This window comes from Sturnus vulgaris, chromosome 4 (assembly GCF_052056855.1).
Source record: "Sturnus vulgaris isolate bStuVul1 chromosome 4, bStuVul1.hap1, whole genome shotgun sequence".
Taxonomy (NCBI): domain Eukaryota; kingdom Metazoa; phylum Chordata; class Aves; order Passeriformes; family Sturnidae; genus Sturnus; species Sturnus vulgaris.
The window spans coordinates 21,515,413-21,531,948 of record NC_142246.1 but is presented as its reverse complement, the minus strand read 5'-3'; the positions used below and the strand labels follow the sequence as shown (position 1 = coordinate 21,531,948).

The 16,536-nt window shown below is 36.5% G+C and overlaps 1 protein-coding gene across 1 annotated transcript in view; it reads left to right on the top strand.

Moving 5' to 3' along the window:
• The window catches only part of ARAP2 (ArfGAP with RhoGAP domain, ankyrin repeat and PH domain 2), a 112,052-nt gene that overhangs the window by 18,389 nt on the left and 77,127 nt on the right, over window positions 1-16,536 (top strand). Inside the window, exons 7-9 of the mRNA XM_088163252.1 lie at window positions 412-481; window positions 6,068-6,188; window positions 8,852-9,033. Coding sequence (XP_088019378.1) covers window positions 412-481; window positions 6,068-6,188; window positions 8,852-9,033 — 373 coding nt within the window. The remainder of the gene's footprint in view (window positions 1-411; window positions 482-6,067; window positions 6,189-8,851; window positions 9,034-16,536) is intronic.

Sequence of the window (16,536 nt, the reverse complement as noted above, 5' to 3'; positions counted from 1 at the left end):
TAATGGCACACTGAAAGTTTCTCATTAATGATGTCCAGCTGATAACACACATTGAAAATTATATTTCATGTTGTACTTGTTGGGAGATGTGGTGTGGTGCTTTCAATTCATTGGCCAGAAAACAGAAACTTGTGGAGATGTGTTGGTGCTGAATGACTGCAGGTACCACAGCCTGTAAACAGAGATAGCCTTGTCATAAGCATGACAGTGAGAAGGTCGTTTGAGGTTCTCAGCTTTCCTTTTTGGAAAGTATCTTAATAGAGCTTGTAGCACTTAAAGTTATGCTCTATGTTCAGAATATTCATTTGAACAGAAAGTTTAACAAGATTTGACCTTTCTGTAATTTGTGATTGAGACATTCTTAAAACCAAAGTTAGCTGTGTATTAATTGTGTTAATTTTTGATTCACAGCAAATGCATGTTTCAGAAGCGCTGGGTTAAATTTGATGGAGACAGCATTTCTTATTACAACAATGAAAAGGTAAGGGGCATGTTTTGTCATGTTTGGAACAAAATTCGTTTGTGTACTACACAAGGTACTATAAGGAAATTATTGAATAATTATAAATGAATGTTCATTTTTACTTAATTTTCAATTCTAAATTACTAGGGTGAGATGTAATTAAGTATTTTAAGGTGTCCTTGTCTTCATGGATTGTTCATCCTTTTGTTTCCTAGAAGGGCTTGTATTGCTCACATTTCCAGGTAGATATCATCAGATATTTTTTTTACTTTACTTAGAGCCTGACACTGCTGCTGTCTTCAGAACAGGATCATGATAAACACTTTTGAGAGGTGTTATTTTGATGGTGTTTGCAAAGTGTCTTGTCATGGGAACTTAGCATGCTGGAGATTGTGAGAGAGAAATTAAAAGTAGCTTGGAAGACTATTTGAAAAAAAAAAAAGAAAACAACCCAAACCTATATGCTTGTTGACTGATGAAAAAATGTATTTTTCCTGTTTGTCTTCTGTGAATAATTGCATGTCATGGAACTAGGTTAGGTTTGAATGGAAATGTCCAAAAACATCACAGTACAACAATGTATATGGCTGTTTTTGTTCCTGTACCTGAGGATTGAATCTTGCTGAAACATTTCCAGACTCATGAGCTGCTTTGATTAAAGTAGTTCGCTTCGTATATGTGATACAAAAATGCATTTGTAAATCATGGTTTTCAACAACGTGTATATGCCTTGTAATTCTCTTGTAATTCCATATAATTACCCTTCAGAGCATTACAAAATTCTTTTTCTATTGCTCTGTGGTTTACTAATTAATTTTTCCTCTTGGAAGTAGTGAAGACCTTCTTAGACTTAAAAGCGATAAATGATAGTACAGTATGCATGTTAAGGGAAGTTGAGGTTCCCTTCTACATGCATATGTGTTGTTTTAAATGCAGAAAACCATTTCCTGTTGAAGATGCATATTACATTAGGAAGGAAATACACTGTCAGGTAAAAGTTCTGAAACAGTGTGCTGATTGGTGGCAAGAGACCTATAGATGCCTTGTGATGGGGTGGGGATTTAAAATCTGAAATAGGATGAGACTATTTTCTGAGGGGCTGGGGAGCTAAGAAGAAGCTCAAAAATTATGTACATTGATATTTGTGCCTGTTGATTACAAACTTGAAACAATCAGTTTTTACTTGTTTACTTTCCTTCACTTACAGTAGAAGACATGATTTTGTAGGTGTAGGGAACAATAGAATAAGGAGAGTAATGTTTGGATTGCAGTGACAAAAAATGATACCCTTTTGCAGTATTGATCCCATGACTTCAGAGGAGCAAAAAAGCAGGGTTAATCATTAAGACTTGAAAAAATACAGGAATGAGATTTGCTTAACACTCTCTGTAGCATAATTAGGGACAGAAATGCTAAAAAAGAATTTAAAGTCTTGTATTTGCAATGGGAATTTCTTCCCCCCCCCCTTCTTTTTGAAAGTCACTGAAAATGTTACTTGGAGGTCAATTGTGCTAAAATAGCATGCTATGCATCTGTTTGTCATAAGAGATTCAAGTCTTCCCTTCTGCTGAAATGAATTTTTAGTGTGTCACATGATGCATAGGAAGCTACCAACTCTTCATCCTCTACTGAAAAGGTCTGTGATAGATTAGCTTGTGAGCAGCTTGGCAAACACTTGTGTAGAAGCCTCTGTCTCACTTATCCTGGAATCTGAGTCCAAGCCTCCCTGGGTATTGAAGGAGATGCTTCTTGTACAGTTTAACCAAATCTGGGCGTCTGACTCGTTAACTTGGTGAGTGAGTCACATACATGAATAAATGTTATATCTGAGAACTGCAAGGCCTGAACCAAATTCTGGGGACTGAGAATTTGGTGAAACTCAAATTAGCTTGCAGATAGGCAGAAAACAGTTTCTTAGAGCCCTGTGGGTTTGGTGCAGTGGTCTCTGCTGGATCACTGTCTCTTCACCTATGGTGTTCATATTTCATGCGAGATGGATATCCACAATTTCCTGCTGTTGCTTGTGTGTTGTCATCTTGACATTATAAATAAATATTTGCAGACCCATCAAGACCTGTGTGCAGCTTGAGCTCCTTGCAAGGCCTTGCATGTTCCCCTTCCTAGCTACATAGCTGGCCATTTATATATTTAAGTGGGGAAGTTGCTGTTTTAATTTTAGAACTTAATGGCAGGTTTTGTCTATTTTAATCTGTGTTTGTCTTCGGACATTCCTACACGGACAAGCATGTAATAAAGAAATTATACTTTTGGTTTCGTGTATCAATTAAAAGTAGTTCTCAGGAGGAAACTAATCCATACTTGATATTTTTCTTCTTATTAGAAGCAGAGAAGGTTAGACTCAGTGGAATGGAACTGTTTATTTTACTCAGAAACACTACCAATATTAAATAGCTCTATTTGTCATTCAGATTAGGAACTAGAGAGGAGTGAGGTTCTCAAGAAGGGGAAGTGTACTACATGGCTAATGAAGAGTGAAATAACCGGAGACTATAGAGGGAAGATACAGAGGACGTTATTCCTGAAAATGCAAATATGAATGCTTCTTTGAATGAGTTAAACACCAGTTTTATAACTATTTCTCTAACCTTGTTCTAGTTGTGTATCAACTTCTACATAATGGAGATCTCTGTACTTTGTGTCTGCATACGTGAAGAAAAGATTCAGGTTTTAACAAACAGCATCTGACCTAGGGAAGGTTTTGGGTTGAATCTGTGTTGCTCTCATTTCTTCTGTGTTCCTGGTCCTGAGAAAGCTGATGTAATCAGAGCAACATCCCACGTGGCTTTGTCTCAACAGAGAGGATGGTTAACTGAAGAGGGGAAGATAGAATTGCAGAATTTTTTTCAGCTACCCAGCTATATGCACAACTTTTGTTTTCAAATTTCATACTACTTTTGGCAGAACTCTGGTATTTTACCATGCACTTCATAGTAAAGCGGAAACTGCTGGTTGTGTTGAAAGTTTTTATTTAAAACAGCATATATCAGTGATTTAGGAAAAAGATTTTACTCTTCAGGTGGAGAACTTCAATATTGTTGTGCCACTGTACAAGTGAACATTACAAAGACCAAAATTCAGTCCAAAACAGGTGAATCACTGTCATTCTTGAAATAGGTCATACCTAATCTGTTGTGGAAGTAAAACTAAAGTATTCCAAAATAGTATTTTCCAGGGTCCTTTGGCTCATCTCTGAATCACAACCGTGTGACATGGGGCTCTATTTGAAAATAAAAGTTTATGTCGAACCAGCTGATATGAAAGAACCCACCCAAACATTTTGCTTTCCCTGCTAGAACTTTTTTGTCAGAGAATTCTTAGCAGCTCTCAAACTAGTTTACACCACTCAGCAACAGAATAAATAGCTGTGAAGTTCTTGGCTGTGTTTGTTTTCTATGTTCTTAAATAATTCATTTATTTCTAATCTGGAGTATTTCAAAGAGAGATATTGTATCTTGATCTACAAGAGCTTTTTAACAGGCATTTTTGTGCATGAAAGAAAAGCTGCTGCACAAGAAAGATAGATTGATTATTATGGTTTAAACTGTATTTGAAAATATGTATGCCTTGGAGAACAAAGCTTTAAAAAGGATGATGGATGATTGTTTAAATAGCAAAGCAAAACTATGCTCAGCTTAAAAGGAAATTGACTTTTTTTTAGCAAATGAAATAAAATAGTTGTAAGTTCCAGCAGTCTTTTATTCTCTCATGGTAGTACCAAATTCAGCCAGTAGATGCCTGCAAACACCATAACATATTTATAACTGAACACCTACAGAAACAGTATATGTAAAAATTTTGTTTTACCATAGAAGGATCAGTAGTTAACTTAGTATCCAACCTCATTAAAAATATGTTAAAATCACTCTTTTAACAAATATAGCCATAATGGAAACAGCTATGCAATTCTATGGTCATTCTGACTATTCCTTGTGTGTAACTACAATAATATGCTTGCATCTGCTCTATTTCAATATTTTTATTTATTTATCTGCTAAACTACCTTCACAGACATGTACCTCAAAGTGAAACAACATTAGCATATTAAACTTGGTAAACAAAAAATGATCCAGTGTATCCTTCCTGCTTCACATTCACAATGTTCTTTGAGTGCTTGTATGAAGTCTGTTATAATAATTTATACTTTGGGAGGGAAGTTATTACAGCATAGTTTCTATATAGGGAGCTGACTCTTGGACTATTACTGCATCTGAAGCATAAATTTTACGAGTGTATCTGAGTTGTCTTGGTCAGAAGATGAATTGATGACAGCATAGTGGAGACAAGAGCAGCGTTAACCCTGGAATTCAGAAATAATGCAGATGTATTTCTGAAGTGCACATCTGCTTCAGCTTTCCTTCCTGCCAACCCTCACCCCCAAACCTTTTGTTCATTTGATTAATTAGATTAAAATTAAACTACTTGAAGGAAGTACTTGTAACAGTTCCTTTTTCCTATATTGCATTTGTATTCCATTCAGCTGTCCTAATACCTAGTTGGAAATCTAAAAGTATTGGGAAGATTTGTGCTGACCCCAGCAGCACAATTATTGTGATTTAACCTCAGCCAGCAACCACGCCCCATACCCACTCACTCTTCCCCCAGTCAGGATGGAGAGAGAATCAGAATAAACGTGAGAACTTGTGGGTTGAGATGGAGACCCTTTAGGAAGTAAAGCACAAGCTGTGAGCAACCATACCAAGGAATTCATCCACCACTTCTCATGGGTAGGCAGAGTTTGGCCATCCCCAGGAGAGCAGGACTATTCTGCTTAATGGTTACTTGAGAACACAAACTCCATTACTGTGAACATTCTCCAGCTTTATATACTGAGAATGATGCCCTGTGGCATGCCTCAGGTCTGCTGGCATCAGCTCTCCAGGCTGTATCATCTCCCATCTTTTGTGCACCCTCAGCCTCCTCGGGGATGGGGTGGTGTGAGGAGCAGAAAAGGTTTTGACTCTGTCAGCTCTGCTCAGCAATGGCTGAAGCATCCCTGTGTTGTGAGCCCTATTTCTATCACCAAACATAGCCCCATACTAACTACTAGGAAGGGTATTAACTGTATCCCAGCCAAAACCAGCACACATATATAGCAGAAAAGCACATACCTGATCCCAGTTAGAGCATTCTTGTTAGCACTGACAAGACAGTGTACTTTTCCAGTGTGATGCCCTTCTTTTGTTCAAACTTAGGGATAAAATCAGTGAGTTTACTTTTCTTATTAGGTACTCACTGAAGTGACACAGTGTGGAGGAACAGCAGAACTGTAATTTACTTTGCCATAAAACTGTAAATTAAAATGTGATGTTTTGCAGTATTCATGCAATGAGATAATTTATGAAGTTGCATCTCATATATGCACAATCTCTCTCATCATGGGATTTTATTCTATTTTAGAAGGTAGTAGATGTGCATATATCCACAACAGTGAAGTTGGTGGTAGGTAAGTAGTGAAGGAGCTCACTTATTCAGTTATGTTAAGCATGGTGAACTTTCTGAACATGCGTAAATACAAGTAGTATTACATCAGAGGAATTTAAAATTCCATGAGAATTAAATATTTTTACTGCCTTTTTTATACAGGAAGTGTTCTCAAAAGGAATAATACTGCTCTCTGCAATAGCAACAGTAAGAGTTCACGGGGAGAATAAGTTTGAAGTTGTCACATCCCATAGGACTTTTGTTTTCCGTGTGGATAAGGAAGGTAAGTAGAAGATGTGTGTTTCTGAAAATTGCCAAAAAGCTATATAATCACTGTTGATAAATTCTGTTTGTGAAATATAGCGTGTTATATTATGAGAAATATTTCTGGAATCCAGTTGGTTTAAGCTCCTAAACTTTATAAGAACAATGGAAATTGTTGGGCAATGGCTTTTTCAAATATCAAAATGAGAAGTCTGTTTTCCCAACTCTTCTGCCTCCTCCCTTATCCTTCCCGAAATTAATTTGTCTGAACATTTTTCAAATCTCACTAGCAGCTCTTACAGCCTGTGTTCTGTCAGACATCTGAGTCACCACTTGATAAAAAATTGACAAAGAGACAATGAGCGATGCCTGGGATGTGATGCTGTGATCAAAGGAAATCCGAGGTTTTCTGTCCTATACGGTATTTTCAGCCAGGTATTGATAGAGATTACAAGTGTAAATTGTAGCAAGGAAGTTAGTATGCCTTCTAATTGAACACTTTATCAACCTACAGCTGTAATATGTAGAATCAGTATGTAATATGTAGAAATCAATATCAATACATGTTTGATTTATTTATGGAAATAATCAAGCATAAAAGAATGCCTAGGAAAAAAGAGTTGTGCAATATGTATTTACAGCAATACATGCCAGAGCCATTATAGCTAAGGGTCTCTCAGCATTTCCATTACCAAATCCCATTTTTATGGGTTATAGTTGGTTGTAAACATTTGCTGCAGGCTGTAACAGGACTGCAGCATCAGTGAACAAATCCTTCTTATCAGGTTTGGCTCAAATAATTTCAGTCATTTTTATGCTCTTAGCTGAGTTTAAAAGTATGTATTTCTTTATTACTTTTGCATTTCTTTTCCAAATTTATTTTAATTTTTTTTCATAAACTGGAACATGACCATCTTAGTGCAATACGTTTTGGAGGGCTGCAATTTGTTTTGTGGACCTTTGCCTTGGATACTATAAAAATGTTAAAAACTTATACTGACTTATAAAATATATTCAGAGCAACCACTTGTTATACATGAAATTCCATTTTCATATAGTATATAACCATCTTTGGACATAGTAACCTGTCTGTAAAGCTGTTCACTTAAGGTTAGAAATGCTCATTGTATAAGGAATTTGGCCATTACTGTATCCAGAACTGGATGATGTATTCCCAGCAAAGTATGTAAATAACCCTGCTTGATTTCTGTTATGTGCAAAAAACAAAACTGTTACTTGATACTATTATTTCTGTGGATTTGTGGTTGGGAATTGTTCTGAGACTATTCAAAGGGTACTTAACTTCTTTGAAAGATTTTGAAATGGAGACTTTTATATGTATTTTGAGATATCAGAAATGCATTACTTTTGGATGGGTTTAAATATCTAGAGGCAAAAGCACTGTATATAATGGTTTGGAAAGTTTAAGGGCTTTTGGGGGCAAAATAAATAACCAAACAAGGGGTAGCAGTGGATTAGAGCATAACTTGCTCAGATGCAGTGAGATTTTGTTTCACCAGAGTGAAATATCATTGAAAAAAGCCACTTCTAGAGTAATTTGATGCCCTCAGCTATACTAAAGTACTTTCAAAAGATTACTGGAGTATTTCAAGACAGCATATATGTATTTTAAAGCAAAATTTTTTACAGGATCAGTTGGATCACTTTCCCTGTGCTAATCTGTCAGGCTGCTGTCTTCCTTTTCTGCAAAATATTTTATGATACCTAAATTTGTGTATTTGTTCCTTCATGTTGCACACATGCCATTTATGAAATAAGCATATTATTATTTCAGTGGTGCTCCCTGGAGTCTTCCACGCTAATTTTGCCAGCTTTATGAACATTGTGTCTAGAACTTCCAATCCCTCCCTCCCCCACTCCTGCCTCCTCCCCCCAATATATTTTGTGATCTGGCACTTTCAGAGCAAATGGTTGAAATATTCATGATATTCCAATTGCAAAAGGCAAACCTAATTCATTCGGACTACTCAGCATTAAAGTATATTGATCTTAGTCCGGTGAAATGTCTGAACATAGTGAATGAGACTGAGCAAAAATTCATTACTTCACCTCCTTGTGTTCATGTATTTGTAAGATGTTACATTAATAATGCATGCAAAGATGCTCAAACACGCATTTTCTTAATTACTCAGTACCCTTGACAATATCAAGCTTAGCCACCACACCTTAACGAAATAGATTGTAAGCTACCAATTTTTTTTTCTTAAAAGCATGGCAAAGTATGGAATACCGCTGGTGATGGTTTGCCTTTTCAGTGACAGATGATATTTAGGCTCCTTGGTTTCTGCTTACAAAACTGCTATGATTCTTTCCCATTGATCTGGCTTCCAGAAGGTGAACATGCCACCTCAGTCTTTAAGCTGTCTGGAACAAAGTCTCTCAGAACTAGCAGTCATGATTTTAAGAATTTTGATCCATCACTTTGTTTGGATTGGTGTGTTGATTGTTGGGAGTTAATTGGATAGCTGTCCTTCTAAGACCTCCACTAATACAGATTCTCATTATTTTTGTTTACACTTCTCCTCAGCCTGGATGTTCTCTCTTATTTGGCATAGCTGTACCATCAACCAGTGTAGCAACAATATTGGGAAAACCAATGTGTAGAAGAATTAAGCTGCTGCTTAACTAACTGTCTTTGAACAATTTTATTTTCTTGTTTAGAAGAAAGAAATGACTGGGTTAATACAATGCTCAATGCCTTGAAATTGCAGTCTGATAATAACGCTCAGTCTCGAACTTCTGCCACCCCTGAGAAAAGCGGATATCTTGAGCTGAAAGGATACAAAACCAAAATCTTTATTCTACTTCAGGGGAGTACTGTATGGATCTGCAAAAATGAGCAGGTAAATTTTTCATGTGCTTTTTTGTGAATGAAAGCTTATAAAAATAGTTTAACTAGTGAGTTGGAAATTGATGGCTCTGTGAATAGGTGCATTTCAATATAAATGCATATCTCTTTATATGTAGTACTTTATTGCTGCAATTCTCAGAAGGCTTCACAAAGCAGGCAAAGAATCATTATGTCTGTTGTACAATAGAAAAAAGTGAATATATAGTGAGGTGAAGTGAAAAGCTCTGAGTGTCAAAACATGTTAGTGTCAGGGCTGGGATTAATTCACTCTTAAAATGTGGGCCATAAGCACTCAGCTTAATCAGAAGGCTTGTTTTGTGCACTGGTTTCAGTGTTTTATAATACAGTGCCCTGGAAAGTGTGCTGTACAGAAACACATTGTGGTATTTAACTGATACTTCAGAGAAATGTTCAGAAATGATCTTTTTGTTTCCAAGAATAGAGACTGGCCAGATTCTGTTGTGCACTGTAATATTTTAAACAAATCTGGTATTAAAAAATGTGAAGCAAGCCTATCTTTTCAATTTCCAAAATGTAGGGCTTTTAGTTTCGTTTTGGGCATGACTATATGATAATATAAAGTGGAACTCTTTAGGGTGCTGTAGGCAGGGAATAAATGGGGATAGTTGGGTTCAGTGAATAATTGTGTGAATTAGTGGAAGAGAAATCTATTGCAGGACAATAAATAGCAGGTGCTATTTCTTTTTGAGGCCATTGATTACCCACAACTAGCTGGAACCTGGGATGGCACTGGGGGAGGTTTTTTCACATACTTGCCTTGTTCTGTTTCTTTCAAGGTTGTGTACAAGCAAATCCCTGTCTCAAATGTGAATGGTCTCTCTTGGAGCTGATCTCACTTCCTCTCCTGTTATCCTCTGTGAAATTATTGAGGGTCCACCTAACGCTTGATATTAAATCTTACAATTCTTTCCCAGGTATGGCAGGAAATTAGAGACTGAGAAAGACCTGTTTTTCATTCTATTTACTGTACTTCAAGGAAGTTTTACTTGTTAGGTACATTCTTTGAGGTCAGTCAACAGCCAACTAATCAAGAATGTTGTAAATGGGTTTGCGTGGCAGACCTGAAGAGGGAGGACCGGCAGAGACAAAGTGTGATGAACTGACTACAACCCCGCATTCCCCATCCCCCTAAGGTGCTGAGTGAGGAGGAGGTAGAGAAAATCAGAGGCCAAGTTAAGACCAGGAAAAAGGGAGAGATGAGGAAAAGCTATTTTAAAATTTCAGTTTATTTCTCATTATCCCATTCTGGTTGGATCGGTAATATAAAATAAAGATTAAACTGATTTGCCCAAGTTGAGTCTGCTTTTCCCGTGACAGTAACTGGCGAGTGATCTCACCCTGTCCTTACCTCGTCCCTCAATACTTCTGTTATATTTTTCTCTCCCCTGTCCAGCTGAGGGAGGGGGGAAGTAATAGATCAGCTTTGGTGGGCATCTAACATCCATCCAGGATCAACCCACCACAAACATGATACAGTTTATGGATTTATGATGTTCTGTAATTATAACAAAACTCCATTAATTATTTAGATATGTAATATGATACCAAAAGTGTAATATGATACCAAAAGTGTCATTTGAATTTAAGCCCACAGAATATGTTTTGCTGAATTAGCATCAAGGAGAAAAATTAGTCTTCATAGCTGAGCACAGTACTCTTTCTATATACTGAAATCTTCAGGCCTGATTATTTTAATGAACAGGTGACCTGTCAGTTAGCATGTTTATTTAAGTTCACAGCTCATCTTTAAGGAGGAACAAAACCAAGATGCAAACACCACCCCTCCTTTCTGAGACCTTGTATTTCACTGAGGTGCTCTTGCATTTAGAAAGAATGAAGTTGACTGACTTTATAGTTGTCACACTATGAGCGTGCTCAATGTTACTCTTATGTTATGGCATTTCCAGGTATTTTATCAGATAGGGTCCATGGAAAGCATTCTCATTCATGCAAATCTTCTTTTTGTGGATGTTCATTTTTAACAAGCCACTTTTCCTTTTAGACCTTATGCTATTTAAATCTTATGTCCCTGAATATTTTTTGAGTGGTGCTTGTGGATCTTCTGAACTTTTTGATTGAGGAGCAAAGATATCCACACTAGTGGAGGAATTTCTCCTCCAGAGTGATAGGTCATTTGAAATTAGCTATGTCCCTCTTGAGAGTTGCAGTGCCAGGCATCACATTTTTGCTTTTTTCTTTCATTCTTACTCCACTTGAAAATAACTGTTGAGAGCATCTTTCTTGCCTTGAGTTTGAACTTCCCTTGTTGATATGGGGCACTCCCAGCTTTGCCCACTGTGCTGAGTCAGTTTTTCTGAGTGTATATTGATACAAAGCAGAGCCATTTACTCTTGAAGGCTTCTTGATTGCTCTTTTCTGCATTTTCGGAGTGCAGATTATATGATTCAGATATTCTAAGACTACTCCCCTCCCCCATCACTTTCGGTTTTTACAGATTTTTTTAAATTTTTTTTTTTGTATGTGCACGTGTCTTGGTTCTATTGCTTGTGCTGTTGTGTGCCAGTTTATATCTGCTCTGCCCTTCAACATCATACATTTCAGAACTGCTTTAGCTGATCATGAAAGCACATCTTTATGCAGCCTTTTTACTAGATATTTATTCCCTTCTTTTTTCAAAACCAAATTCTAGCACAAACACTATGACACCTAGGCCCTCCCTGATGTTAGATTCCAGTAAATCTTAAATATACCCTGACAAAGGATATCCTTTCACATCATCACATGGATGCTCTGCAAAGATCAGTGACTGCAGTGCAGCAGAAGGAAAACCAAAATCAAGCCCTGAAACAGAATGTTTCCATGTGCTGTCAACCTGTTAACTCCTCTTGTGTGTATGAATATTGCAAAGGATGGTGCAAAACATTCTTCTTCCCAAAGCTTACTTTTCTCACCCCCAGAAAATTCAAATGGTCCTAAGACGTTTCATTTCAGATTCTGCATTTGAACAATATCCTTTCTTTATGCAATTTCTGGATGTTTGTGAATCAGAAGAAATAGCTTCTGTCTTTAGGCTTTCAAAGTCTGCAATTCTTTGGCTACCTCTTGTGTTTTAATTTCAAGTGGAAAACAGAATGATTTTTACTGCAGTGCTGAAGAAAACAATCACAACACAGCACTAATCCATTAGAAGGCGCTGTTGATCTAAAAATCCTTCCCTATCTCAAGTTTGCAGTTGAGCTAGTAATTATCAGGCAAATCTGTCCAGGGATGTCCTCAAATCCTATTCATATTGGAATTCACATCCATACTAGGCTCCCGGAGAGCCTTAGAGGGGTTTATTATAACTGCAGTGCTAAAAGACACCTATTTAGACTTCTTACAATGTTGAAATGAGATTGGATCGAGCTTATTCATTGATTTCTAATAAACTTGATAGAGGAGAGTCTGCTGTTACTTTAAAAAAAAATTTCTTCAGTGTTAAAAGTGGAGAAGATCCTGAGCCAAATGCCAAATCGTAACATAACCACCATGAACTTTGTGAAGTTCAGATTGAGATCAGAACATCATGTTTCAGGCCTCTTTCTAGTTAAAAAGTGATTGGTTTAGCTTGAACTTGTGGCAGTGATATAGTGCTAGTAGGAAACCATCAATTTCTTTGACTCGTGTAGTGTAAATTTCTTAAACTTCCTCTCTTGAGCAAAAGTGAAAAGTAAATCATACTGAATCAATTTGTTCAACCTGCAGCTTGCTGAAATTCCCTTTCTGTTTCAAAGTCATTCGTGCTTAAATAAAAACATGTAATCCGGTCATTCATGGCAGTTCAAACATTGGCTTGAAATGCCAGTCTGCAGTGGCAGTGGCAGTGCCAGCCTTTCCTCGGTTACCATCAGAAGGGCTCTGACAAATGCTTTTCTGGTCTGCTTGAATATAAAGGGGATCCTTTGTTACGGTATATTTAAGATTTACTGGTACGTAACGTCAGGGAGGGCCTAGGTGTCAGTGTTTGTGCTAGAATTTGGCTTTGAAAAGAGAAATCAGGATCTTCTTGTTACTGCTTTGGGTGGCTAGATGTATTTACCTGTGATTTTTGAGGAAACAGCAAAATATAAAGATGGTAGAGTGGTATGACTGTGTGCTGTAATAATTTATGACATGTTTTCTTCCGGCCTGACTCCAAGTTAAAACTAGAATGGTGATGAGTCTTTTATGTATAAGCAACAATATACATTACTTATTAAAAACCTCTTGTTTAATTTTGGCTCAGTGTTTCCTATTGATTTCAGAGGGTATTTTGTTTTGTCAAAGATTGAAATGATTTGCTCTGTGGCAGATGGAAATGTTTATTCATGTTGGATGAACCAGTAAGGGTGCCTAGTAATTTTAATTTCCTCTGTAATGCTAATGGTGCATTTAAACCAAAACTGGACAACACCAAAGGATGTATTACGAGAAAGGATATTAAATAGGCAGAAAATGGCAAAGGGTGGGATAATGTAGAGAACTGATAGAAGGATAACTGAAAGGACAAGCCAAAGCTGATGCTTGAGGTTGGCATCTTGAAAGAGAGGAAGTGGTGTGAATGTCAGTGGAAGAAAACAGAAGGGATGTGTACATGAGTCTCTGCATAAGTACAGAGATATGTTCTTATCTCTGGTAAGAAACACAGGCTTAAAGGGGAGCATTTTTGAGCAACCTGATCTAGTGAAAGATGCCCCTGTTGGGTATGTTTTTCAGGGGGATTGGATTAGATGATCTTTAAAGGTCCCCTCTAAACCAAACCACTCTATGGTACTATGAAATACAGTGCCATAGACATTGTGATTGAGATGCAGGAGCAGACTTGGAAGTCTTTTGGTATACAGCAATGGGAATTTATAATGATACGCTGCAAGATTGTTCATTAGGAAATGTTCTGGTTTTACCTGGAGAAAATGGAATCCTGATTAATAATCAAGAACATGATGAATGAGAGAGAAATCCTTTTTTTAAAAAAAAGTAGCTATTAAGAACAGGCAAAAGTGTTTAACAATGGAAGGTTACCAAAGAAGAACAGTTAAATGAAGTCCTAAAGATGAGTAGTAATGATTAGTTGTCATGCTAAAGCATCATGAGAAATTCTTTTTAATGTATGTAGATTCTTTGGTGTATCATCATGATTATATTTGTGAATATAATGAGTACAAGGTGATGGAAACAGTAATACAAAAGAAAATTGGGGAGTGGAGTTGAGTGCAAATTGAGCAGAAAGGAAAACACTTAAAATTTTTGAGATTTAATGAAGAACCCTGAGAAAAGCAACTGAGTTCTGAAAAGGAAGCTAGCAAAAAAGATAGGGGAGTAAAGGCAACAAAAGGAAGCTGGAGGAGGAACAAGACCATTTAGACGACTGATAGAGGAGGAGAGAGAACTGCCTGGTATGTATAGAGTGTAGCAGTGGAAGGAGGAATTATTGAGAATGAGAAAACAAGAAGTGCAGTCCTTGTAATTGTGCTTCCCCTGTTCCCCATCTCACATCCTCATCTCCCTTGCCCCAAGAACATGTGTGCTTTTAGAGATTTTTATCATAAAAAACTGTTGTTTGTAATAGCTGGGAAACTAAAGAAACTGTGCTGTACTTGATTGCTAGTACAGACCGTGATCAAACATAGTTACAAACATACAACTGAGCTTCTCCTGGAATGCCTTAAATAGGTGGAAGTAACAGAAAACCAGAATATCATTTGCTCTTTGTTGTTTGATTCATTCTGGCTTTGCTCTTCCTTCATAACAATACAAATCTGTAGCAAATGTTAAAAAGCAAAAACGGAACCCAAAAATATACCAAATACATTGGAGGGGAAAAGATTAATAGAAAGTGTTTTAAGGCAAAACATACTTATACATTGGTGACTTGTAGTGAAATTGAATGATCCAGCCTCTTTTAAATATAGTTCTTTGCATCAAGCTGTAGTTGGGATGATAGATTAAGGTCATATCCTTAATTTTCTAGCAGTTCCTTTCAAGAAATTAATTCCAATTTTACACACTCAAAAACATAGCAACAATCAATTGCTGTTCATGGCATAAGAAACAACTGAACAGGAAATAACTCAAATTGTGTAAGAAAGCTTTAAATCCTTTGGTTTTGCTTGTTTTAATGCAAAGTTAATGATTGCAAGAAATCATTTTGAGTGGGGAAAAGGTTTGTTGTTTTTATGACAATTACTTCTTCAGTTTTAAACTAATTGCACTCCTACTTCAGAAAAGATTTAAAAATAGATTTAAAATAATATGCTACGCAAGTGTCTCAATCAGAGAAGAAAAATGTATCAATGACCACCTTTAAAGGGAAGATCTGCATTTTACATTCAAAAATAATTCTGTGTGATGTTGTTTCTAGGTTGTGGAAATACTAAAGAGTACAGTGAAGGGCATAAACAAGACTTCTATCAAAAAACCCCAAAAAAGATATAAGAGTTAGTGTTGAGTTCTTCTACATGCAGCTAAATTTTGAGGATTTTCTCCTGTTCATTTGTTTTTATGCCAAGATCTTGTTGAGATTTAAGTACACCTAAAGCAGTCATGAAACATGGTAAAAAGCCTAATGCTTCCACAATGATAAAAAGCTTCCTGATTAATCTGGAGTAAAGTTGTCAGTTTTTCAGTAATGCTCTGTCAAGTTTTATGGATGACTAATACATATATAGCCAGCTACCTTAATCAATTAAAAATTAACGGTGAAGAGAAGTGGGATTTTTTTGAATATCATGAAGGTTTTACCTAGTGGCAGAACACACTCATAAGCAGCTGAAGAAGGTTCCAGGTCTACTTGCCATAAGGCTATAACACTATTAATGCAATGTTGGCGAAATCCATTTGCTTCTAGGAGTACTGGAATTTCCCAGGACCATTGTCCATCACTACATACGTTGCTCGTTTTTAAGAGCTAATAGCTTGGCTTCAAATGCCGTGGTAAAATAATGTATTGCATCAAAAGCCATAAATATACGAACTAGAGCATTGTTATAGGAACTTCCTTTTATAATTGTAGTTTGGGTTTGCATTTATCTTTTTATTTTAAATCACATGAAATAGTTATTTCTGCATTCAGTTAATCAAAAAAGTTGTATAATCAGCATATATGTGTATATATACACACTTAAATAACAAAATCTTCTTTTTTTGTATGTGTATGCAACAAGAAGGTTTGAGGCAGCAAAACTGAAAAAGAAAGTATTTTTCAAGAACACTTGGATCCCTTGTCTTTTCATAGCTCAATATACTGTGGAATTAAATGCAGCTAGAACACTATTTGATTTCTGTTTAATTGTAAACACATTAGTCAGCTCTCATAGGAAGCATGCTGAAAAACATCAGTAGTTTTGGTTTGTTTTTTCTCTTTGAATTGTTTTAATTTTAAATTGAAGGCAATGTAAAACACATTTTCCCCATTCCTCTGTTATTTCTATGCATTTCCACATTTAGTTTCCTTTACTGATTGCCTTTTTTCTTCAGTCTTTTTTCCCTATACTTT